The sequence below is a fragment of the Astyanax mexicanus genome, chromosome 1 (genome assembly GCF_023375975.1).
Source record: "Astyanax mexicanus isolate ESR-SI-001 chromosome 1, AstMex3_surface, whole genome shotgun sequence".
In the NCBI taxonomy this organism is placed as follows: Eukaryota; Metazoa; Chordata; class Actinopteri; order Characiformes; family Acestrorhamphidae; genus Astyanax; species Astyanax mexicanus.
Window position 1 is genome coordinate 69,224,170 of NC_064408.1, and position 26,340 is coordinate 69,250,509.

Sequence of the window (26,340 nt, forward strand, 5' to 3'; positions counted from 1 at the left end):
AACATTTTTGGTTTACTACATAATTCCATGTGTGTCCCCTAATAATAATTTTCATGTCTTTAATATTAATCTACAATGTAAATTATTTGAAGAGATAAAGAAAAACACTGACTGAGAAGGTGTGTCCAAACTTTTGACTGGTACTGTACAAATACTACAAAGGCCAGCACATTTAACTACACTAATATTAGCTGGCTGGTTAGACCTGTCGTGCAGATTTCTTGTTTACAACATCCAAATAATTCAACATTTTCTCTCTGGGGAAGCTGGATCAGTCTCATCTTATCTAAAGACTTGACTACTGCAACTCACTCATGGCTATGGCTTCCTATACGTGTCATCAGATCCCAGAATTATTTAGCCATTTAACTCCTCTGCTGTGTTCCCTTTACTGGCTTCTAGCAGCAGCTCACATCATACGCTGGCCTACAAAGCTCAAAAATAGACCAGCCCCTCTATATTTGACAGCAATAGTCAAAACCTGATCTGTACCAAGAGGCCTTCAAGCTTCCAGTACAGCTTAGCTCGATCCACCATCATTCAAAATCCATACAAGGCAGACATTTAACTTCAACCAGAAGTCTGAAAAGCAGAAAAAAATCTATTCAAACTCCAATTAGCACTGATCCACTAGGTCTCCATATTAACCTTTTTATTTAGCAGTATCTAAGCTAGGGCTGGAGCGATTAGTCGATAAAATCGACAATGTCGATTATTTAAATTTGTCGACTACAAATTTCATTGTCGACTAATCGTTAATTTGGAACAGTACTACATTACACAAAGTGCTGGGGACAGAAGAAACTTGATCTGTGTCTCCAAAAGTGCCCCAAAACAACAGTTTACATATTTATTCACTAAATATCAGTACTCTCCATGTTTAAACAAGATGTGGACATTTAAATGTCATTTAAATCTCATGTTTAGCTGCTTTTCTCTTGTTTTTAGAGATGGACAACATGGCAGAAATAATCGTTGACTAATCGACTAATTGAAAAAAATGATCATCAGATTAATCGACTACCAAAATAATCATTAGATTCAGCCCTGATCTAAGCTGGATGTATATTTTTGATTCTAGCAAAATGTATAAATAAAATGTTCCTGGAGGTGTTGTGCTGTCCATGTTTCCTACAGTCATTGGTTGGCACATCTGCTAAACCCCACTCAACTTTAGTTTTGAATACTAGATCTAGAGAAAATTACATGCAGTCATTTAGTGCGCGGACAAATGTGAGTCAAATGTAGGGGTAAGATGTAGCCAATGACTAGACTCTATCACCATATCTAGACTATATCATCTGGCCATAGCTAGCTAGTTTTATATATTTATTGAATATGATTTATTACTATGGAAATTTCAAGTGAATTTGAATTAACTTATTGCTAAATGTACTATGCAAAATTCATAGAAAAGAAGAAAAAGTCCCATCTGAGTTCAAGCTATAATTGTCATTAGGACTCATCGTCTAAAGATCAAAGAGAGATGTTTCTAACGATCTTTAGAATTCTACATTTTGACACGGATATCTTGCATACCTGTCAAGTCTCCCGTTTTGGCTGGGAAACTACCGTATTTTACTCCTCTTTCCCGCCTTCCTCCCGTATTAGTATTTTCCCGTAAATTTCCCGTATTATACTAAATAAAAAAATATATAGGCCACAGGCGACAATGCACTGTGTGTCTCTTAACCAATCGTGTTGCCGGTTCAAGGAGAAAGTCCCGCCTTTCAGGAGAAACAGCCAATCAGCTTGCTGGTTTTGCGGAGCGCAGTTTAGTGTGGGGGAAGCCCCGCCCCTCCCCTCGCTGTGAGTTCAGGCAGCTAGTCGGAGCAGCTGTCGTTAAAACTAATCTGGATATACGGAGATTTTTCTAAAAGAAAGGTAATTAACCATGTAAACTGTGATGAGATTGTTTCTGATAGCTGGTTAAAAAGACTCTTCTCTGAATCAAAACATAAATTAAACCCACTGTGTGTTTAATAAAATCCAGCTTGTGACTCAGTTAGCTTAACTTTAGAATTAGCTAGATAGATATTCAGGGTTTGAGAAAAATCTACATATATATATAATGCCCTGCCCTGATGTGCCTGATCAGCCAATAACTATCATTTCCAAACTCTATTAGTTCAGGGCTAGTTTTAGGGTTTGTTAGAATTTGTTTAAATCTCAAGTATTGTGGTGTAATGTATTATTTAGAAGGGGTAGAAGAGATGGTTGAGCTGGAGAGAGAGAAAATGTGAAGAGGGCTGAAATTAACTGAACTGATCAGGAGTGGACTGATTGATAGAAAGAAGTATTAATGAAAGATTATTAATTGTGTAGGCCCCTTAGGACTATTTTTTACTTATGGAATATATCTGATCCATGTCCCTTTTGTAAATTTGACAGGTATGTATCTTGAAAATGTCAAACCAGAAAAAGGACAGTCTATCTGACTACACCAGAAAGAACATTTGAAATTCCTGTACTCTGAAATATCATCTGCTGTTAAAAAAGAGAGAACTTGAAATGTCAAACATGACTGTATTAATCACAGTCATGAACTTCATGAACATTAACTTTTTTTTCTTTTAGGGTGCTTTTACCATGTCTGCAGTGTTGCCTAGTTATGTTGAATGTTTCTTTTAAGTGTTTAAAATAAAGTAAAATTATTTCTTAATCTAATTTTAATTAAAATAACAAGCTATTTAAACAAGTCCAAAAATTTACTGTCCATCCTGTAAACTTTGGATCAACTTTTGATATGAGTGACATGACAATCTTTAAGGGACTGAAGAACGTAAAACGCAAATTCCACCATAGATCCTTTGTAAACACAGTTACTTACACACAGAGGTGGGTAGCGCAGGCCCTGAAAGTAAAAATCCAACCAGGGTTTGGCTGAGCCGCAGCAGAGCCGCCCAGGGAGTTGGATATTTACTTATAACTAGTGTAAACTGTCCTCTCAATTGTACTTCGCTGGTGGTCAAAATCGAACCGTTTGTTCCTTAGCTCTGAATTACTGGGCAAGAGCTAAAATTCTATCTTTTTTACCTCGTCCACTCCTCCACCGGACTAAAGCAGGATTATACCGGATCACCGGAGCACTTTGTTTCACAAAAAACAGCTCACATGACATTCATTAAAATAATAAAAACAGCGTAGTGTCCATGCTTAGCTGAGGCAGTTTAAACTGTTCACCCTATTATGGTAAAATATCACAGTAATTCAAATAATTAAGAAAATCTAAATATAAACAGAACATTGAACAGAACAAGCTCAAAAACATGAACATGAATGAATGAATGTGTCTGCCAGGTCAACCACGTTTCCATTAATTGTTTATTTTCATTAAGACTGTTTTCTTGCAGCTTGTCATGACAGTGTGGACCCGTGCATGACAGGAAATACAAATTGACAATAAAAAAGTGATTAATGTGGGATATATCATTTTTGAAGTGTAGTCTAAAGTCTTATACATGTACATCTTGTACATGTCTTATGTACAGTCTTGTACATATAATAAATAGTTAAAAGAAGTTGCCAAAAGGCACAGAATTCTGATAATGACCCTACTATAAATCAATTAATAAACTTATAAAAATCTAATAAAATGTACAAATACCTTTAAGTTGATTTTGATGATTGTAGCCTTTGGCTGGTCAGTCGTTGATGACGGTGTTGTAGTGAAGTCTGCCTCTAATTTGTGACTGTGTATGATTGCTGCAGAATCAGAAGATTGCTCTTGGCTAATGTCATTATTAATTTCCATTGACTGTATTTCAAGAGGATGCCTGTGCCCAGGGTCCATGGAACTGGTTTGGCTATAGCCCACGTGTACTGTTCTTGTTGCAGTAGCCTGTGTTCCGTCTGTAATATCTTCTGTTTGGGAGTAGTTTAGTATTTCTACTGGTGTGGCGTCCATGCTCTCACGCTGTTTACTGTCTGTAGTTAAGTCTTTGGGCTCTGGACTGTCATTCAGTTTATAAGGCTGATGTTGGCTTGCTGTGAAATCAGCAGTACTCTGAGTGGCTTCTTTGCACTGTAGATTCTTTGCTTCTGTTTCATTGGTCTCAACAGTGGATGGCACTGGAATGAAAGTGCATTCGGACACATCTAGTTCAGTGGAAGAGGAATCTAGAGACAGTAGACTCTCTTTACTGGTTGTGGAAGAAACAGTGTTCGAAACAGTGGTCAAGTCGGGCTTGGGAGCAAAATGGAGGAGTTGAGGAGGAGAAGGAGGAGAAGTAGTAGGATCTGCTACATCTTCAGTCCATGCTGGATCTCCAGAACTCATTTGATTGGAGCAAGATGCTTCTATCTTCTGGTCATATCCATAGTTTGGATTATTTGTATCCAAATTCCCTTTTATTACAGTACTAGAAGAACAGTCTGAACTGTCCCTATTTTGAGGATTTGACTGGTATCCAACATCCACTTCATTTGTCTTCATATCTTTTGGGATCTCTGTATCTTGTGTCCTCAGAGATGTGGACATTTGCAGGCTGGAGATCAAACTGACATCATGCTCAATAGTTTTACCCACTTTTTGTGGACTTTCCAGTCCAACAGCTTCTGCCACATTTATGTCTGATCTGGTAGCAACCTGGTGATTGTCTATTGTCCTCTGGCTTGACTCCAGTACATCATCTTCTCCACTGGAACTCGTAACTGTAATTTGAGCAGGTATTTGAAGCTGCTGAGTGCAAACATTTTCAGCCTGACCTGGTTCCACTGCTTCTGGAAGCACAGACTGCATTCCCTCTAAATTATCTAATGAGTGTTTCTGACTCCAGGTTTCAGAGCATTTAGTCTGTTCTGATTTAGAGTCCATGGGTTTAGCAAAGTCCGTATATAAAGGAACAGTTCTGGAACAGAATTTATGAACGTTCGCAGCTTCAGGAGACTCTACAGGCTTGTCAGGTTTTAGCACGGGTTGATCAACATCAAGAACAATAGTAAAGACCTTTGTAGAACCTGGGTTCCAAGAGATAGACTTATCTGAATCAGAAACCATGAAGTCTACCTCTGGTCTACAGATCTCTGAAGCAGAATCGTGAGGAAATTTACTTTCATTTCCTTGTCTGAATGTAATGTCATCATCAAATGCAGTATTTGCTCCAGTATCTAAAATGATCTTTGCAACTTTCTTAGGAGTTGGCTCATAAGTAGAGCTTTCAGTCTCACGTTGGCTTGCTGTACAATCAGCAGTACTCTGTGGGGCCTCTTTGTATTGTACATTGTTGGCTCCTGATTTCATGGCCTCATCGTTGGGTGACATTGGAAAAGAAGTACATTCTGATGCATCTTCTTGAGACGTGGAATCTCCTGAAACCAGCACTTGTTTTTCCTGATTTGGTGTGGAAACATCAGAATCTATAGACTCCATAACGATGTTCTCAGGGGCATTGTGGGATTGCTGAAGAGAAGAAGTAGCCGAGTCGGTTGTAAGATATCGTGGCTTCTGATCTTTGGTTGATGATGGTGCCACATATGGTTCCTCTCTGATTTGGCCTTTCATGCTCTCCTCTGTACTGTCCTCTGTAGTGGCCACCTGGGTAAGAAAATACACAGATATTGGTTTTCTAGAACTGTTTGTGCTATAAATGAAATAAGATGACATGTAGATACATTTAAAGCAGTTGTGTCATACTGAATTATATATTAGACACTCTCTGAGATGCAATGGACACAGTGCTAACAGACCAGCACTGCTGACTGAAAAGAAACCCTGAGAATATTTTCTTTATATGTCCAGATCCATCCAGCACAGTTCTGCAATTTCCCTACTTAAACAGCCACTAAACTTGGGTGTGTTCATACTGATAGTTGTAAGCATATATATTGATTAAGTAATATATATCTTGATTAGCAATGGTTTATTTTTGATTGTGTTTTGTGCCAAATCAGCAACATATTGGCTATTTTATGGCATCGATAATGTTCGTGATATAAGCATCACAGACTAAAATCAGTTGCTTCATATGAAGGATTTCCAGAAATTAAGTATTTTTTTTAATAGCAATGGTAATCACACACTGACCCAACATTGTTTTTATTGTCATCAAATTTTCTATTATGCTTAATTTGTTTATTGAGAAAGATTATATGAAACAGACATTCTTATAAACAACACCCTCCCTATCCCTCTTTTTTCCCCATGCTGCCACCTATATATCTATTTAATAACAACAAAATAAAGAATACATCATTTGGTGTTTAAGAAATAAATTAAGGGGTCCCAATTTTTTTTTTAAGAGACAGTTGACATTTTAACATAAACCGAAGCCTCTCACATGTCAGGATATCAGTCAGTTCCAATAACCATCTATTAACTAATAGGGACCATCAACGTTTCTATTAATTAAAAAAATAAATGAGTCAAATTAGTGGATTAATTAGTCTAGCTATGTTTTGTGCGAAACTAAGCAATGGACACTTAGTAAATCAAAAATGACCAAATTTAATGAAATAAAAATATTGAAAGTGTGTATTGATTATTATGATATGTTTAACCTTTCTATCTTTACAATTCCAATAATACTTGATGTCAAAATAATTATTTTAAAATCTCTGTTTGTTTCAGTGCTTGTTTTGGTATCTCAATAATTTTTAAGAAAATTAGTGCCCTTTTCACAACAAAATGTTTTTTATAGCTTTGGAGATGTCTTGCACACATACACAAGATTTAAATCTTGTCTGTAATTCAATTTTAAATTAGGAAAAGCAGTTAAAATACAGCTCTTGATATCACGGCTGTCCAATGAATAAAACAGTAACTTTACAAGCGAGAGCTAAAACCTTCTTAACTTTCAACGGAAGTCAAAAAAAAAAAAAAAAAAAGGTTTCAGGTAAAAAAAATTCTATTGGTTCCTTCATCAAGACGCATTTCTATTATAAAAAAACAAATAATTGCTGAGAGAAATATGAAACTGTAAATCTGTGCATAGATTTCATTTTTTAAAAATAAATTTTAGCACAGTTGGACTGTGATGGATCATGCCCAGATACTTTCATATGTCCTAAATGATCCATTCCAAATCAATCAGAGTTGTAATGAGACTGTGTGGCATGAGAAAAGTACAATTCAAAAAGGTTATGATAAGTTAAGATAAATGGGAATAATCTTGGGCTTTGAACGTACTCAACCTTTGCAGAGCAATTTCATCTTTTTTTGCCAAATAGATCATTTTGTCTCTGCTCCTCTCAAAAGAACGGTAGAAAAAAACATTTGGTGAGTCATTACTGCCCTCATTTTCCATTAAGAAAATAAGAATTTTTTATTTTTATTTTGTGTGATATTTTTTATTATCTTTTTTTTTTTTAATGGTTGCTTCTACTGGGGGTGTTGCTGATTTGTTCCCAGTGGTACAAAAACCTACCACAACCCTAACCAAGAAGAAGCGGATATAAAGATGGATGAATGCATGGATGTTCTTTTTAGATCTGTGGACTTTTTTTATTGTAATTATATATTTATTTTTATAATTTGGCTACATTCATTATCAGTGTAATTTTAATGTTCTTGAGATTGCTGTACAAAATCATTCACAAGCTAAAATATATGATAAAACTGCAGTAAAATGTATATGATCTTACCAGCAGCCCTTTCAGATTTTCCTCAGTGTTCGTCTGGGTGATTTGTGTGTCCGTATCCAGAACATCAACCACTCTTCTTCCACTGGTCACAGTTCCAGTGCTTTCTGTCAGGACGTCATCATGATCTGAGCTTTCTGTGGGGGATTCTTCTCTTTCATGGTAAGAAGCTAAAGATTTACCCGGGGGACGCTGAGGGTCACTGAGGTTAGGCTGTATGGGTAAAGGAGCATCCTGGGTTCTCTGGACAGTGGAGTCTTTGAAATTAAGCTCTACAGTGTCTTTATCTTCAGCTTCTCTGGCCTGTGTTTTACTGAGACTCTCTGCGTGTTCTCTCAACAGCATGATCATCTCTTCAGCTTCACAGAGGCTTTCCTGCAGCCGTTCTCCATCTTCAGTCAGAGTCTGCAGACTCTCTGGACTGGCTACACTGGCCAGCAGGGCTAACTGATGGAGCACAGCCTCCACCAGCTCAGCTTTAGCGTGAAGCTGCTCAGATAAACGCTGTGGGAGAGAAATCAGAGTTAACCAGCAATGCAGTAGCAAATACTTAAAACAGGCTTCAGAATAGAAGAATAAACTTTGACATTAATTAAGTCATTACTTCTCATTAAAAAACCTGAACTCTAAAAGGATATGTATTAAACATGTTTTGAGCTTCACAAGGAGAACAAATTTGTTTAGTGGAAATACATACTATCCTTTCAAAAAAATCTTATTATCTATTATTAAAACTAGAACAAATACTTTTGGTTGCAATTTCTTTCGAGATTAAGAGGTCTATTAAGTGGTATCTATCTATCTAAATAGAACAACAATAACTAGGTGTGACAATATATATATATATATATATATATATATATTTTTTTTTTTTTTTTTTATCCTACAAATTAAAAAATAAATAATAATAAAACCACTTTTTTGTCAGCATTCCAGCTTTTGTTTTTAAGATCTCTCCTTATAAAGTAAGAACAATCATTAATATTGAGCTCAGCACAAATGACTGGTCTCATGTTTATATATTTTATAATTAATAAGTTTATAACATAATTATTGCGACAGGCTTAATATTCTAATAACTCTAGATTTCTAAATATTAATGCAGGGAACCAATGCCAAATTTTGACAAAGTGTAAGGGAAAGTTTGTGAGTTAAAAATGATGCAGTAAACTGAAAAAAAAAAAAAAAAAAAAAACCAGCAATGAAACACATTCATACAGAAAGATGCTCCCGCACTTGAGACACTGTTGCTTATACTATCACGGCACAGCATTTGTTTTTCCAAAAACAATTTTTGCACAATTAGGATTTGAATTTATCATGCCCAGATGTTCTAAATGCAAATAAATCAGCCTTTTTACCATTTTTTTACTTTCAGTGCAATGAAAGAAATGGTGCTTTAACTTTTCATTATATTAGTTGAATGCTAACACATTAAACATATCCATAAATTCCATCAAGATGACTGCTTTCCTGTAGCTTGCATTTTTTGCTTGCTGGCGCGCTGATGTAAAAAATAATGTAAAAATGTCTGACAAATATGAATCATGTAAACTAAAAGCACCAGGATCTTAATCTACAATTTAAAAATGGAGCTCATCTGAATCATGAAGCACTTCTCAGTGGAACAGTAGACTTCCATGCGCAGCATCATGCATCATTTCACTTCTACTTTCATCCTGTTTACCTGAATATTCTGGAAGAACTGTGGGCTTCCGGATGCAGTGAGTGCGCTGAGGGCATATTTTATTTTGCGTATAGAGGACATGCACTCGGTCATGCTGGCTGCCACCTGAGCCTTGGCTGCTCCCAGCTCCCTGAATACATCACTGGTTTCAGAGAAGAGCTCCTTCACCTCCTCCATCCTCTTAATCAGCTGGCTCTCAATCACCTGGACAAAAACAACACGGCAGAGCATAGATGAGTCCTCTGTGTGCCAGCCTAACAACTCACCCTACTAGATTTCATCTGCTATAAATAAATCTAAAATTTAGGACTGTCAACGTTAAAGTGTTGCTAAAATGCATGCTATTTATTTGGAATCGGTAATGCACCATTTTTTTTTTTTTACGCGTCAATTTTTATTTACACCACTAAGTTTGACCCCAACTTCTGTCGTAATCTGTCCCAGCCCACCCAATGCAAACATTTTTTTTCTGAGGTATTTGCTTTTGGTGAGAACGTGATCTGGTCTTGATCCAACCCAGCTATCAAATATACTTCTTTTTAATTAGGCTAAACTGCTGATAAGGCGCAGTTTAATCTGCTAAATTAGCCAAGTAATATACTGCTATTAACAAAAACTGTTTCAGCTTCTCCGTGCTGTTTACACACTATAAGAACGTGGTATGTGCAGCGTTTACTGCTCACAGCCGCGACACTCTGTGTAAGACTACTGCACTGCACGTACTATTGAAACACAGTTTGAAAGCCCAGCGGCAAATTTTCAGTTTCGTGTTAAAGCGGCTTCACACTGCACTGATAAATGCGCTGGAATACAAAATATTCTCGCTATATTTACTTTCTTGCTCCCACACCAGAAAGCTCTGACCAATCAGAGGACACAGTCTGCATGCGTGGTTAATTGGTGCGCATTTTGATGCGTTCAGGTTTACGCTTGTGTGAAATCAAACCAAACGGAGGGAGAAAATGCTCAAAGTAAATTAACTCATTAACATTAACTGATCCGAACCATAGAAACCAACTACAGGTGTGAAAACGGCCTTTTATTCTCAGCAAGTTATAGTATTATTCAAAAATTCCTTACAACCAAGCTAAGATGTTTGCAAAAAAAGTAAAAAAAAAAAAAAAGTTTCCTCTACCCAATGTCATTCATCAAATATGTAAGTATCTACTAGTATTTTAATTGACACCACTATTATTTTATGCAATTACATATATTACATTCATTCTTTATTTGCATTTAAATATCCACTATTATAACTATCCACTATAGAACAAGTGCGATTAATTGCAGTTAATCACAGAGTATCATTGTGATTAATCAGATTAACTTTTTTCTCGATTGACATCACTACTAAAATTACTTTGATACACAATTACTATAGTTATGTAATTCTAGTAATTCTGTCACTTTGGCCTAACAGGACAAGTAGTTAAAGTCTGAGTCTTCGTGTTTTTCCTCTCCTCAGACACTCCACTTCTGTCCTCAAGCCATGTAGTTTCAGAGATGTTCCACTTAGGCGTCTAAGTCATTTACTAAAAATCATCTCCAGTCCAAAGTCTCCTTCATTTTTACTTGCTCTGATCAGTTCTTATGTCTAGGTAAACTTACCTGCAGCTCTAGTGGGAGCTCTGTGCTCTGAAGCAGCTCCTGGATCTCAGCAGACCTACGATGAAAATGGGCCACATTGTCTTCTTGGACCCTCAGCTCGTCCTGAGGAGGAAATTGAACAGAGCAGATTCAATCAATATTCTAAACCTTCACAAAACTAATCTGCTCCCCCAACAGGGCGCCAGTGCATTTCAGAGTACCACACACATAAGAAGCAGTTTTTGGCATAAACAAATTTACCTCCTCTGTGTTTTACTGAGAATTGGGAGGAAACACAGTGCCGTCACCTAAACTACAGTATACAGTTTAAAACTCCTGTCCACAGAAGCAAGATCAAAGTTTGCAGAAGTGTGTTAACTTACACACCTTAAGAGTGTGAGAATTTCTACTTCTTACAAATTAGTCTGGTTTATTTTAAAAAAATGTTGTTCATAACAACCTTCTAATTAGGGTTAAACAAATACTTGTTGTAGAAGAATTAACAGCTTACCCATTAATTCCCTACCAATGATGCCTGAGCTGTGTATTTAACCTCAACTTTGAAACTCAATATTTGCAGTTACCACTCAACACAGTTTTTCTAATTCGTTCTTTATTTAAGTAAATCTGCTGTTGTGCTCTGTGACTGGAGTTTGCAGAGAATTAGGAACCAAATTCAGTTTCATTCTTCTAAATAGCATCTGATGGTAAATAGGTTCTAAGCATTTAAAAGTACTTACTGCTGAGATAAAGGGGCAGTTTCACAGACAGGGAATAAGCCACCATTACACTGAATTTGGCAGCTGCTTTTATCCGAAGTGACATATGTTAGAGGTGTTAGGAGAGTAAGTGTTCTTTGAAGAGTTTCTTAAAGGTAGTGAAGGATGCTCCTGATCTGGTAGTGTAAGATAGCTTGTTCCACCATTGGGGAACTCTGTATGAGAACAGTCTGGATCTGGATTGCTTTGTGTGAAAACTCAAGACTAGAAGACTTCATTCAAAATGTTGTGTAGTCCAAGACTAGGCGTAATCCCTGTCTGGGAAACTTTTCTAAACACTGGAAATGTTGCGAATGAGTAAAAACCACAGCAGGTAGAGGAGGAACTGTTTAGATTAAACGGTACAGCACCAAAGCACACGCAACCTGAGTGACATTGTTTAGATGCCAAATACTTGACACAACCTCAGGGAATGTGAAAATGGCCTTCAGTGTATGTTTATGATTATGCTTTAGTCTGACACTGATACTTGTCTTTCGAGTTTGGCTAAGGTGACAAACACAATCAAAGTCTACAAATACAGAAACATGACGGCGTACTGGCATAAAACCAGCTTGTTTATCAGCTTCAACAATTGATAAGCACTTTAAGAGTGAATTTACCTGCACAGCAGCGATCTCCTCTTCCGTCTGGAAGGGCTGTGACTGGGCAAGTGTCAGGAGCTTGCAGGTGGTCCAACTATCCACCTCCCTAGCCAAAAGGAGGAGCTTATCCCAAAAGGACAGCCCAACCTGCAGGCTGTCTAGACGACAGTCTGTCCTCTCGCTCACCTGAGGAACATGTGCAGTAGAGTATATCTCATCAACTGTACATACAGAAAAAAAATTGTAATATGGATGGTGGGTGTGACTTAAGGTTAACACGTCATTGGGAATTCTTGCTCCTGTGCCAGACAGCTCTGACCAATCAGAGGAGACAATGTGCTCGAATGGTTTAATGGTGTGTATTTTTTTGCGTTTAGGTTTATGCCTCTGTGAAACTAAGCCAAACAGAGGGAGAAATGCTCTAACTAGACAATCTCATCAACTGATCCAGACCATAGAAACAACATTAACATGTCATTGAGGAACAGCAGTATCATTTTAAACAGTACAGTGAATGGTGTCAGGAAGTAAAAAAATACAGCATACATCCAGCCAGCGATCCATAAGTGCATCAGCCTCGCTCTCAAACGGAGCATCCGGACAGTCTGAAATCTTCCTCATCTGAGACTGAAGCTGTCTGCACACTGCTCTGAACTCCTCCACGCCGTCTCCAAGAGCACTCAGCTCCAATTTAATATCGGTAACCTACACACACACAAACACACACACACACACACACAACAAAGAAAAACAGGCATACAATGTGATTTAATTAAAGAAACAATACATTTAATGTAAGAACAGTTTCTCTGCTAATACCTGCTTATTATTTTTTACTTATTTTAAGCTAAATAATATGCATAATCTTGTATAGTATAATGTAATCTGAATCTAGAATCTAGTCCTTAGCATAATCAGGCTAATACTGCCATCTACTGCAACCAAGCACAGTATTACACTCAAAGTGTGTAACAATGGTGCAGCTCACAGTACACACCTGAGTCAGGAGCCTCTGGAGGTTGTCTCTGCCCATGTATGAAGCCTGATCACTGATGGTCTGTTCCGCTCTCTGCAGGGTGCCACCCAGACGACTGCGGCAGTTCTGGAATCTCTTCAGAAGTTCTGTCAGAGAAAGGCACTCCTCCCGACTACACAAACCAAACAACATACATGTTTTAATGTAGCGCATGATCCCACTTTTGTACAGTTTTTATATCTAAAGCCTTTTTTTTTATTATAGTGCTCTGACCTTTCGTTTACTGCTGTGTGCGTCTTATTCCACAGTGCCTCCAGGTCATGTCTGTGTGGAGATGCATCCTGAATACTCTGGATGTCAGAGCGCAGAGCTGTTAGCTTACTCTCTATGTCGGCTAAACAACGCAATCTGGAGACAAAAAAAGAGAGAGAGAAAAATATGAAACACATCTAAACTGTTCACAAAAATTACCCCTCATTAGTCCTGTTATGATAATTGTGTTATTGACATGTTCTACAATATATGGCATGACCTTAATCAATTTTATTGTCTTTAATTTTGCCCACTGTGTTAAGTTAACAAAAAGATGAATCTCTTCAAATCAGATTTGAATCACGTTCACATTACCCTAAAGTAAATCTGAACACATTATCAGAGAAATGAGATTTGTAATGTACACTGACATACCAAATGTCACTGACATGAGATAGGAATCCTGGGACGGTATTTTTTTTGCCATTTACATCACATGTGGTACATGAGGTGGAACAATATTGTGATCTCAAGTTCCAGTTCTACTCTAAAGAGCAATCTTAGATTAAAATAAACTAAAAATAAACTAAAGAATAGCATGTAAAATAGAAAAATAAAATAGATAAATCAGTATAAGTGCAAAGGCACTTTTTTGTAGCAGCATGGATGAATGTAATCATTAGCAGTAACATAAGAAAGACCTCAGCGCAGGTAAAGTGTCAGTTTGGTTAAAATTAAGAAACACTACTAAGAATGCATACTTAAAGTGAACAAGGGTGTTGCCATGTTTCCCTTCTAATTCAGCAGTTCTCGCTGCTGAGGGGGCACCTAAGTAAACAAAACTGTATTTTTTAACAACAAAATCCTTTTCTTTCAAAGTCAAAGTGCTGGATGTTAATCTACACAGATATCTCTCCTGAAACTGTTTATTTGGGTGAGTATCCACTATAAAAATGTGCATCTTGCGTCAATATTAGTATATCTCTTATGTGTAGTGAAAAAAAAATGCAATGTGGGTCGTGGGTGTGGCTTAACATTAACATGTCATTGAGGAACAGCAGTATCATTTTAAACAGTACAGTGAATGGTGTCAGGAAGTGAAAAAATACAGCATACATCCAGCCAGCGATCCATGAGTGCATCAGCCTCGCTCTCAAACGGAGCCCCGGTTAGCAGCGCTAGCCATCCCTAGTTAGCAGTGCTAGCCAGCCCCAGTTAGCAGTGCTAGCCAGCCCCGGTTAGCAGTGCTAGCCAGCCCCAGTTAGCAGTGCTAGCCAGCCCCGGTTAGCAGCGATAGCCATCCCCGGTTAGCAGCGTAGTAAATGCCGGCCAATAGTGGTAGACTGAGGAACTCTGAGCCTTCCGGTGACCCTGCACTCAGCCTCAACCATTTAGAAACTTCACTGAAACTCCTTAATTACTTCAGTGGATTTACTGCTCCTTACAATCTGACTGATAGAATTCATACATAAAGCACACCGGATTATAAATCGTAATTTTTGGGACAAAAGGATTTTAAGTGCACCTTATAGTGGGAAAACTATGGTAATATAACTGTCCTTTAATAGTGCCAGTGCTGTGTGTTGTCTAGTTGGAGTTAAAGGAATGAAGCTGTTTCTCAGTCTGGACATTTTGCACTTGATGCTCAATGCCACTGCCACCACTTTAATGGCCAGCACTCACAAGATAACACCTCACAACTCAGGTATGAGCCATCCCAAGCCATCGGTCAATGCAACATTTTATGATTAATTTACATATATATTTATATATAGTGTCAGTACTGTGACTTTTGGCAAGTCAGTGTAATGGGGATGGTAAAGTCAGCATGATAAGACACCACCACCCTTTTCGTACCTGTGCTGCAGAGCAGGCAGTGTGGGCTCCTTCAGGCCCTGTCTCTCCATCATCCCCTGGACCTCCCTGAGAGCAGCCTTCAGGGCTTTCTCCTTCCTCCCCAACATTCGCTCCCTCTGCTCCTCTTCCTCCTTTCCCTGTGCTCCCACCTTCATCTCTGCTGTGCTTTTAAACAGTGTGGACACCACTTCCTGACAGCTTCCTGTCTTATTGTCCACAGTCACACGCATCCCTGCGTCTTCTAGCATACGGTCTAGATATACAGCTTCCTCCCTGGCCTCCTGAAGCCTCTGTTTGATTGATGTTGGTAAGACAGAGGTCCCTGGTGTGGTGGAAAGCTCCACATCCAGCTGGTGTAAGACGGGCAGGAGGTGTTCCAGAGCCTCCAGAGCTGTCTGTGCTCTTCCTAAATGATCCTTCAGCTGCTGCAGGCGGTGTGAGCAGGTCTGAATAGTGTGCTGCATTAGCTCTGTTTCAGTCCGGCCGGCAGAGCTGGTAGAGTTGGCCGCTTTACTCTCAGCATCAGTAAGAATTCTGAGCTCCCTTTGAATGTGTTCACCAAGAAGCTGAGGATAAGAACAATGTCAGGATCAGTAAATTAATAATTTTATTAATAAAGTATTTCTGCATCCACGCAGAGACAGTGCAGATACTGAAATACTGTACAAAAATCCCTCTCTCTGTCAGTCAGCCAAGATGCGTGATGTCTGAGGACTGCTTTTCAGAAGGAAGCAATTATACTCAGTCTTTAAGATGATTTCTACAAACATCAAATCAGTAAATGTTTAAACAGTATTAAAAATGCTAATAAAAACAGTGTTTCTAACACCGTAATACATTTTTTTAAAGCAATATGCTTAAAAAGTATAGCTTACTTTTTTAATTATCTTAACTCATCAAATTAAGTGTTGTGATTTTAACTAGAGTTTGAGTTATCAGCCAGGTTTTATCCTAGTTTAATGAAGTGGAAATTAGGATTTTGGTAATAACTCACACCTTTACTATTGGCTCCTGCAAGTTGAGAGCAAGTTACCATTTGCTGTATGGAAGAACTTCACTTCTGTGTAAAAATTCAGTCATAAAAAAACCAGCATAAATCTGACTCCTCCAGAACTGGAATTGTTCAACTTAAATATCTACAATAAAATAAATAAAAGAAGTAAATACTACTTATGTTAAGAAGCCTGTTCTCTATTGAACTCAAGTGCTTGAACACACATTATGTAGTCAATAAAAAAAAAAAAAAGTGTCGCAGGCCTCAAAAATGTGGAAACAGATGTACGTTTTGAAATTAAATTAAATTGACCAGACAAAACACAAAAAATCTTATGGTCAAACTGTCTGAAATGAAAGTATTTTTTTCTATTTGCATTGTGTATAATGTGCCAACCTTTTCTGATTTCGGTTTGTAAGCTACAAGATGAACTTTTACCGGTACTTTTATCTGTAACAATATTTCATGCAATGAAAAAACAAACAAACAAGCAAGTATATTGAGGAGCATAATGTATTTGTGATGATTTAGGGTCAGTTTGTAACACTTACATGATTTAATTAAAGCAGTCCTGGTCAGTATCTCTGAACACCAAATATGTTTTTTGTATGGATAGGATGTTTTTATTATCTGCGTAGTAAGATCTTTAGATGCTTTACCTTTATGTCTCCTTTGAGAGCTGTGGAATCTGTGAGGACAAAGCCAGTGATATCCAGAGGTTTTTGAAGGAGCTGGTTTAGCTTATCAGAGATCAGTTTTAGATGAACATCGACTGGCTCCAAAAGCTCCAGAGCGCTCTCTAGTGACTTCATCCTGTTAAATTAACATTGTTGTACTTTGTGAAAAAATAAAATTGGGAAAATATCGTGTACTGGTGCATGTGTGGTTGTGTGAGTGTTACCTGCTCTGAAAGCTGATCTGCTGACCCGTCCACTGCTGAATGAGCAGTGTTCTCTCAGATTCCTCCATGAGTGCAGAACTCTGGAGTTCAACTTCTGACCAAAGAGCCTCTGTCTGCTGCTTCAGTGTCTAAACACAACAAATCAATCAGTTTATGTTAACTCTTATTTAGTAACATCTACTGTATTCCACATCGCAGGAAATAGAGACCACTGTTTGCCACCTCATGAGGAATCATGCTGTCCAAACATTTTTTAAGAATTCAGGGTGTACCCACACTAGGCAATCCGTGCTGTGCACAGACACAGTTACCTGTCAAATCAGGAGTAAACATGAGGTAACTGCATGTTCTCCATCCACATGGCTAAACACATGCTTGTAAACACACGTGTCGAAAGCTGTGCACCTCAGTTCATCACAGTTTTGCACAGATATTTCCAGTTACAGCTGAAATCACGCTTTTAATCCCAGAAAAACATTCTTTTTTTACCCTTTAAAAAGCCAATTAAATGCATTATTAAAGGGCTTATTACTGTTGTTTTGCTGTTTTCCTAAGGTTTTGAGTGTTCGGTGCAGACTCAGCTCTTGATTGGTCCAGATGCGAGACCGGTGGGGGCGGGGCTTGTGACGCCATGGGCCCTGCATTGTTTACTATCGTGATATATATCATCAAAAAAAAAACAACACTTGCAATGTACATTTTTTCCAATATCATGCAGCCCTAGTAGGCATGCAGTGTGAGCGCGATCTGTGCACGAGCATGAAACAAGATGATCTCAGTGATGTGATATTCCTGTAAACAAACATAGTGATGTTGTGCGGAATTCAGCACCGCTGTCAGAAAAAGCACCCCCTCTCGGGAGCAGGTGCTGTGACGCTATGTATGTAACTGTAACTGAGATAACCATGACTTTTGGCACATATTTCTAAGTAAGTTAATGCAGATTATCTCCACCTTTATCAAGTAGATGCACTCCCGAGAGGGTGCTTTTCATGGCGGGGGTGTTGTATTCAGGACAACACCCGAAAACTCACTGAGCAGTGAGTAATGAAGTAAAAATGCTCGGGCACGGATTGTTTAAACGCAGTGTGAGTGCAGGCCAGCGGGGCACAGGGGAGAGTGCCTAGTGTGAGTACACCATTACATTTTTGTTGGATTAAAATTGTTATGAAAGACAATATTTAGATAATTATTGAGGGAGAACCTGGAGTTCCTGGAGGTGTGCACTTAGGGAGGCATGTGATGGTCCGAAGCTCGTGGGGAACTCTGTTCTCAAGCGCTCACTGTTCTTCTGCAGCTGCTGACGCAAAGCTTCAGAGTAGGAGGTGCTGTGACTATAAACAATTAAGAGATAAACATCATAATGCATCAAAGACAAAGGACTTATGAGACTCATGTCTCGTACTAAGCAACTAAAATGTCTAATACCATTCTTTTTTTCATTGAAATAAGTCAATGTTGGGCTCTGAGTAGTCTAGCGGGCTAAGCGCTGCCACTATGATCAGGAATTCACCAGTTCGAATCCTGTTCATGTAGCGTGCCATCGGCTACCAGAGCCCTGAGAGAGCACAATTGGCCTTGCTCTCTCTGAGTGGGTAGATGGCGCTCCAAAGGATGATGTCAATCAGCACAAAGCGTCTGTGAGCTGATGTATCGGAGCCGAGTCGCTGCGCTTTCCTTCGAGCTCAATGCTGCATCAATGCTGCATCAGCAGCAGTTTTAAAAAAGAGGCTGTGGCTGATTCAGTATCGAAGGAGGCATGTGCTAGTCTTCACCCTCCTGATGTTGGGGTGTTACTAGTGATAGAGGGAGTCCTAATGAGAGGGTTGGTTAACTGGCTGTGTAAATTGGGGAGAAAATGGGCAAAAATAAAATTATCTAAAAAAAAAAAAAGTCTGTTATACATATAAATACACACATTATAGACCAAAGTATTGGCACACCTGCTCACTCAATAAAATGAAATGTATTAATACAGAGCTTATTCTGATTTTGTTGCTGTAACTGTCTCTAATCTACTTAATTGCTTGGTGCCAATAGTTTTTTTATGTTTATCTGTCCCAAAGAGTAATATTTACCCTATTAGCAATATTTCTCTAAAAGGAATATATATACAAGCTATTGTGCGTGTGTGCATTTGCAAATCTGTACTACTGTATGTAAGCAGAAACATTTAGACACTTTCTGTATATGGGTATATTTGACGAAAAAGGCACTGTAAAAATACATCAAACACGCACAGAGAAACACAAAGCACAAACAGCAGTGATGTAATAAAAAGGAGGTACCTGCTGTGAGCTTTCTGTGAGGTAGTCCCTTCATTAGCCTCTTCTTCCTGTGTTTGGCTAATGTGAATAACAGTCGTGTCGGGAGTCTGCTTGGCCTCTGTGCTGTCGGCCTGAACGATGCCCTGTGGGAGTGGAGAAGGACGAGGCTGAGTTACAGGGTCACCAACTCACAGAGCAAATGTGTGTACTATCCACCAGCCCTATTCAATTACAGTGGATTAACATCACCAAGCCACTGCTGAGCTTAAGAGGGTCAGGCTCAGCCTATCAGCAATGGCAGCTTCGTGTAAGCTGGACTAAAGTGCTTAGACACTGCAAAGCATGCGTACAGAAATCTATGAAATGTACATATTAAACTTTGTGCAATAAAAGAAGACAAAGATGTTAAAAAGCTACAAAAATTGAGTAATATAGATCCTTAAAAACACAAAACATAAATGCATTTCCATACTGAGCACTGGGACTTGTTTTAAAAATATGCTGTAATTCAGTCACATATTACACTCTTTGTAATGAAATGTGTTCTTTAAGCAGTAATCATTTACTTGGTTTGCTTAAAAAGTATGTTGTGGATAGGATAAAGAAACTGCACACACACAGTGGACCCCACACACACACACACACACACACACACACACACACACGTGTCCACGCACATGTACCTGTGAGTGTACTTGGCTCAGCGGTTGGTCAGCAGGCAGTTCAGTCTCTCTCAGCAGGGTGTTGTCCTGGGTTTGCTCCCCCCTGCTAAGAACACACACACACACACACACACACACACACATACGCACACACATACGCACACATACAAATAAACCCAGGCACATGGCACAGGCCAGGTCATTAGGTTGAATCAGTCCATAATGACGAGCATGTGCCAGAGCATAAACACAACAGAAAGGAAGTATGTACTGTATGTATTATATGACTACAGCTTTTAATACATACATAAAAACAAATGTATTGAGAAAATGTGATTTAAAATACGGTATATTAAATTATCTACACAACAGGCTTATTCCACAAAGCTGCAATTTACAACTAGACATGGAAATACCGGGGGATTTAAGTGGACCAGCTGTCTAAAGCGCTGCCACTACGATCAGGAGATTGCCAGTTCGAATCCTGTTCATGTAGCTTGCCATCGGCTAGCAGAGCCCAGAGAGAGCACAATTGGCCTTTCTCTCTCTCTGGGTGGGTAGATGGCGCTCTCTCCCCACATCAATCAATCAGCTGATTTATCAGAACCGAGTCACTGCGCTTTCTTCCGAGTGCGCTGTGATGCTACTCTGCAATGCTGAATCAGCAGCAGTTTAAAAAGGGGCGGAGTCTGACTTCACATGTATCGGAGGAAGTATGTGAAAGTCTTCACCCTCCTGGTTTTGGAAGTCCTAACGAATGGGTTGGGTTCTTGGCCATGTAAATACTCATGTGTTGTCAAATCGGACATTTTCACTAAAAATGGACCTCACAGTTGTTTTAGAGAATTTTCCCACCTATATTCGGTTTGGTCTGGTCCAAAGCAGTTCATAAGCTTATACATGTGGAGCCTTTTGCCCGGAGTTAATTTGGACTGAACTGAGATTTGTTGCAAGTTTCGTTTCAGTTGTTTGGTCCGCACCCAAGTGCAATTGCTGTTTTCACACATAGGGAAAAGAGAAAACTAACCAGAACTGAAATAAAAAAAGATGTGCGGATGTGAAAGCACCCATTAATAAATAACAGACATATATGCATAGACTCCACATAGTCTGCCTCCTGGCGCCACCTGCTACGCTATGCGGAGTCTATATATAAATATATATATATATATATGTTATTTTCAGTTCAGTAATGGCGGCACATGGAGTTGAAGCTAGCATTATATGATGTTTACAGCAGTTTTTAAAAAGCTTCTTGTGCACTTTTTAAGTTATGAATGCCTCGTTTGAAATGTCAGGGCTCTCCAGATTCAAGCAAGGAGGTGTGGAGCTACTTTGAGCTGGATAACAGTGTTAAAAGCGATTTATCGGGGCAATTTATGCCCCGTTTCACCCAGTCTGAGGGGTGTTTGGACAAACTTTTGGAAAGCTGTGGGAGACCAGAGCTGTGCTATTTATTAAAGGTAAGTACCTTTTTTATCATGTTTTACTACAGCAAAATCCATTTTACACCAGAGTTCTCCTTTAAGATATGACAAACATTTAGTAAATTTGCAAACCAAAACATGTATAGCAAGTTACATTTTCAGTGATAGTCTGGAATGAAGCATTATGACTGAGAAAACAGAAAAATGCAAGCATGAACCAAAACTACAGCAGTAAGTACCTAGCACTAGACTTCACGTGCACAAGTTGCTGTATTTGGCTCTTTTATTTTTGACAAATAAAATATTCCTAGGGGCCTGTGGAAGGTTTTGCGTTGGGTTAAGTGGGCCGCAACTTAAAAAAGGTTGATAAGCCACTGGAACAGACTAAGTAACTTTCCTGGAAATCCACCTTGGGTCAAAAATCCACACAAAAATCACACCTTTGCCTACACCATTCGAAACACTTTCTGCAGTAAAAAGCTCAGGTTGTACAATACTGTGAAATATGTGTGAATTATAATAATGTGTATATGTGTCAAAGGGCAGCTCCAAATAATATTCAGACCTGATTTTCCATACATTCTTATATGAAAGCAGTTTAGGACTCACCTGTGCTGTAGTAGCACTGTGCTGCTGGTTGGGGTGATGTGATACTGAACATTTTCCAGTTTGCTCCTCCTCTCCCTCAGATGGGTGGTGGCCAGACAGGAGCCGGCTGAGGGTCTCAGCTTGTCACTAAGTACATGCAGAGCCTCCAGACGTTCTCTTGGCTCCGCGATTAGGGAGCATGCCTGCGGGTGGAGGCACAACACAGTATGTAAGACATATGTGGCAGAGTAGGCATCTAAAAAAAAACATCTGAAGAGGTAATTCATGGAACCACAAGGACTACATTCAAGTACAGTTTCAATCAATCAGAATGCACAGAATGCTTGTTTATGTAGGACTGAGCTTGTAAATCATGTACATTCGAAAATGCTGTCTAACAGCAACTTGCTGCACCTCTACTGCCCGGCTTTTTGTAGAGACACCTGTGTGAGGAGCACTCTGAAAGTGAGGTGACAATCCCATTAGAGCTAATAAGGCTTGGTAGAGATGAACTGAAAGTGATTAGACAGTAAAGCTGACGGCAAGTGTTTACTAATGCAAACAAGCAGAGACGTCTCTCTTTACAGTCTGCTCAGACAAGCATCAAAGCAATCAGTCATAATAGAACATTAAATGACTCATAATCAAACACATCAGGAATCTTGGAACTCTCTATAAAATGAATAATTAGACTTGGACACATTTCAGAAATGATGTAAAGCAAACCTAGGGTCAAATTTTAGCGCTTTTTAAGTGAGCCGTCAATACGCAGCTTGATTTAGGGCGGGTCAGTGTGTTTTTGCTATCGTAACAACAGGAAAAGTTTTAATGGCTCACTATTTTGATGATCTGATAATGATATAAAATAAATAAATTTTTATGTAGTATAAACTAGACATGACTGTGGGCTCAGCAGTTAATTTAAATCCACTGTAAATTGCACTACACACTGACATGCCATAAGATGGTATGTTAAATTCCTGCTAGAGCTTAGATTCTCTGCCCGAACCCGACCTGATCCGAAGCTCGATCCGAACTCGGGTCAGGTCGGATACAGTGGAACAAACACCCACACAGCTATAAGTACCTGTGAGTAGCTCATACTCACAGGAAGGATGAACTGATAAATCTCTTTCTCTCTCTCTTTCTCTTTTTCTCTGAAAATTAGTGGAATCTGTAAAGTTTATTGAGTTTTTGAGTTTGTTCATGGGTTTCTCAGATTTATCTCTCTGATGTGTAAAAACTAATAAAATCTAGCAAACCCACCTTCAGTGTTTCAGTGTTAAATAACATCATTCTGAACAGATTTCGCTCATTCAAACGGCCAGAAAACAGCCAGTTTATGGGGCAGAACGTGCACGGGCTCGGGCCGGGTCGGGTCAGATATTTAGGGCCCGATCTAACCTCTAATTCCTGCACAACTTCCGAAAAAGAATGTTCCATCTACCTGCACTCACTATCCGACCTATCAGAAGCTCACCAGAATTGTGTAAACATGAATCATATCTTGAAGTAATGAAACAATATAAATCGTTTTAAATTAAAAATTCATTATTTTTTTATTAACATGCTTTAATGTAAGGAACAAGTCATACTGCTCGTTACAAAATTTACCATTGTAAAGGTCTAATTTTATATTTGCTCATTAATTTTACGGTGTTTTATGATGTGTGTATGAATGCCCTGTGAAAAGTGCTCCAGTGCTCCTGTTTCAGGCTGTTTTAGTTGGGTGGGGAAATGGGCGGGGAAGAACGGCGGCATTTTGGCTCTTACTCATTAATATTTATGAGATGCAAACAACTTTTATTGGCTACTGTAGGCAATGAGTGTAGAAGAACCTTTTCATTTGCAGCATTTCAAAAAGAGTAAGTACTTAATGCTTTCAAACTAAATACACACATTTAATTTTGGAGATATGAGGTTGTGTGATCACAGCGATAGTACAGGTGCACAGTACAGCGGATACACACTAAGAAAGCGTCTTCTACAGCGGTGAACAGTGAGAAGAAGCAGTGGTGCTGGTGTGAATGACATGCAAGAACGTGGAGATTAGGGCATGCTGTGTTAAAGTACCTTTTCACTGCACACTTGGTCTGGAACACAGGCTGGGGTTTCAGTGTTAGTGTCTAGTTCAGATTTCAAAACAGCCTCAGTTTCAGGATCCCTTCGCTGAACCTCTCGCCACAAATCTGGCAGAAAAGACTCTATAGCCAAGCGTACAACCTAAGCAGTGAAACACAGTAGATGTGTTTAGATTCACTTCAGATGCAGCTAAGAGACAGGACATTCAGGATTATTACGTTCTAATATATAACAAACATTACTGCCTATGGCTATATCCAGACATGTAACACGTAATACTGAGAATCAGCTTGCCCTGACAGGCTCCTGCCTCTTCACCTGCTCCCTCCGATAAACCAGATAATACACAGGTGTGAAAAAGTATTTGCTCCCCTATAGTTTTCTTTTTTTTCCAATGCTGCTATTTTTCTGCTAATCAAACAAACTTTAATATCAGACAAAAATAACCGGCACTTTGTTAGCTGTGAAACAAAAAGGATCTTGTGGACCGGTCTAATGGCTTTAATTTAATTAACTCGTTCCCATGTCTTAATAAGCCTTAATAAGTCGTGCCCATGCATTATTATACCTAAGGGCAGGGGTGTCCAAACTTTTTTTGTTGGGGGCCAGAAGGAGAAATATATTTGAAGTCACCGGCCACACTCCACTTTAAATAACACTTTTTTCCCTGATTATTTCATTTACACACCATTTTACTTGACTTACTATCTTTATCTTTGACAGTGTTGTGTAAACTAAGATTTTTCAAATTAATGTTTAATTTCATGATGTCTCTTAATATTAAACTCCTTAATTACGGCAACTTTTTTTCTGCGCTAGAAATGCGCACCCTCTCCGCTTTTAGACTCTTTTGCCCGTTTCTGACACCTAGCGTTCAAACTTTGAATCTCACATTATAAAGACCTGCTTAACAGCGGGCCAACTTTCATTCTATTTCTAAAATACCTCACGGGCCGCTCCAAAAAAGGAAACGGGCCGCAAATGGCCCGCGGGCCGTAGTTCGGACACCCCGGCCTTAGGGGCTCCGTAGATGTTCAAGCAAATTTCTATTCATCTTCTAATTAGTGTTACAACCTACAACAAACTGAATATACACTATATTTCTTATCCTGTACATGTATTATTACTGTGTGTGTGTGTAGCCTTTATCAATGGTCCACTGCTGCATTGGACACAAAGTAAAGAAATGTTACCGTCCCACTTTTTAATCATGCAATTATAAAAAAACTGACACTGATTCTCCAAAACCACATTCAGCATGTCTACAGCATGCCAGTTTATTGCATTAAATGTTAGTATTAATATCAGTACTGTGCAACATGCAAATACACCAGGCTAAATGCAGCGCGTCTGTTCTGTGTCTGTGATTTACCTCCCACTGGGCTCTGACAGACAGGGAGACATGCTCCATATCTCGGAGTTGGACCTCAGAACAGAAAGCTCCTACAGCTTCCACAGCTTCCAGGAACTCCTCTAACACTGCAGGCCTAAGCAGCCGGAGTGCCCCCTGCAGGTAGAAATTATTTACATTATACTGATCAAACAGTGCTGCACAGATGTGTTTCACATTCTGAAAAACTGAAGATGCCAAAATTGTTTCTTTACATCAGCGCCAACGAGGAACCACTTTAGAACCTTCAAACGGATATATTGATCCTGAAGCTCATATCAAAGGGGCAATTTCAGACTTACCAATAATGCATAATCCAGTTATTATAATGTAAACAGTCATTCAGAGTAGAGTTTAGATCCTTTACCCAAGCCCGACCTGATCTCGGGCTCAAGAAAATGGTCTGTGATGTATGCGTTTGTTTTTTTATGCTATTTTTTTATTTTATATAAAGCTGATAAGTAAAGTAACAAATCAAACTGTGTTTTACCAAAGTTAAAATGTTATAATCAAGCAGGGCGTAGGACGTAGCTCCACCATTTGTCCGCAATATGCACTTGACTTGCAGCGCTGTGTGCAGCTTTTCTTAATAAACATTGTTCTCAAATAATAGGTCTATACTTCTTCAGTGTTGCAATGTTAATTAACATTATTTTAAACAGATTTTGCTCATTCTAACAGCCAGAAAATATTTGTTAAAAACTCTGAACGTGCTTTTAACGTTCTACT

General features: G+C 38.9%; 1 protein-coding gene across 8 annotated transcripts in view; it reads right to left on the reverse strand.

Moving 5' to 3' along the window:
• LOC103031412 (nesprin-2) overlaps positions 1-26,340 on the reverse strand; it is a 157,193-nt gene that overhangs the window by 96,391 nt on the left and 34,462 nt on the right. For 6 of the 8 annotated variants that reach the window (XM_049482143.1, XM_049482156.1, XM_049482127.1 and 3 more), the window contains exons 23-39: positions 25,594-25,728; positions 24,213-24,362; positions 22,161-22,342; positions 20,146-20,230; positions 19,484-19,605; positions 18,400-18,529; positions 17,196-17,323; positions 16,954-17,107; positions 15,301-15,866; positions 13,465-13,599; positions 13,213-13,363; positions 12,762-12,920; positions 12,234-12,401; positions 10,874-10,975; positions 9,266-9,469; positions 7,582-8,082; positions 3,608-5,536 (exon numbers count right to left, since the gene is read on the reverse strand). In XM_049482143.1, the coding sequence (XP_049338100.1) occupies positions 3,608-5,536; positions 7,582-8,082; positions 9,266-9,469; positions 10,874-10,975; positions 12,234-12,401; positions 12,762-12,920; positions 13,213-13,363; positions 13,465-13,599; positions 15,301-15,866; positions 16,954-17,107; positions 17,196-17,323; positions 18,400-18,529; positions 19,484-19,605; positions 20,146-20,230; positions 22,161-22,342; positions 24,213-24,362; positions 25,594-25,728 (5,001 nt within the window). The remainder of the gene's footprint in view (positions 1-3,607; positions 5,537-7,581; positions 8,083-9,265; positions 9,470-10,873; positions 10,976-12,233; positions 12,402-12,761; positions 12,921-13,212; positions 13,364-13,464; positions 13,600-15,300; positions 15,867-16,953; positions 17,108-17,195; positions 17,324-18,399; positions 18,530-19,483; positions 19,606-20,145; positions 20,231-22,160; positions 22,343-24,212; positions 24,363-25,593; positions 25,729-26,340) is intronic. The other 2 variants (XM_049482120.1, XM_049482150.1) reach the window with 2 other exon arrangements.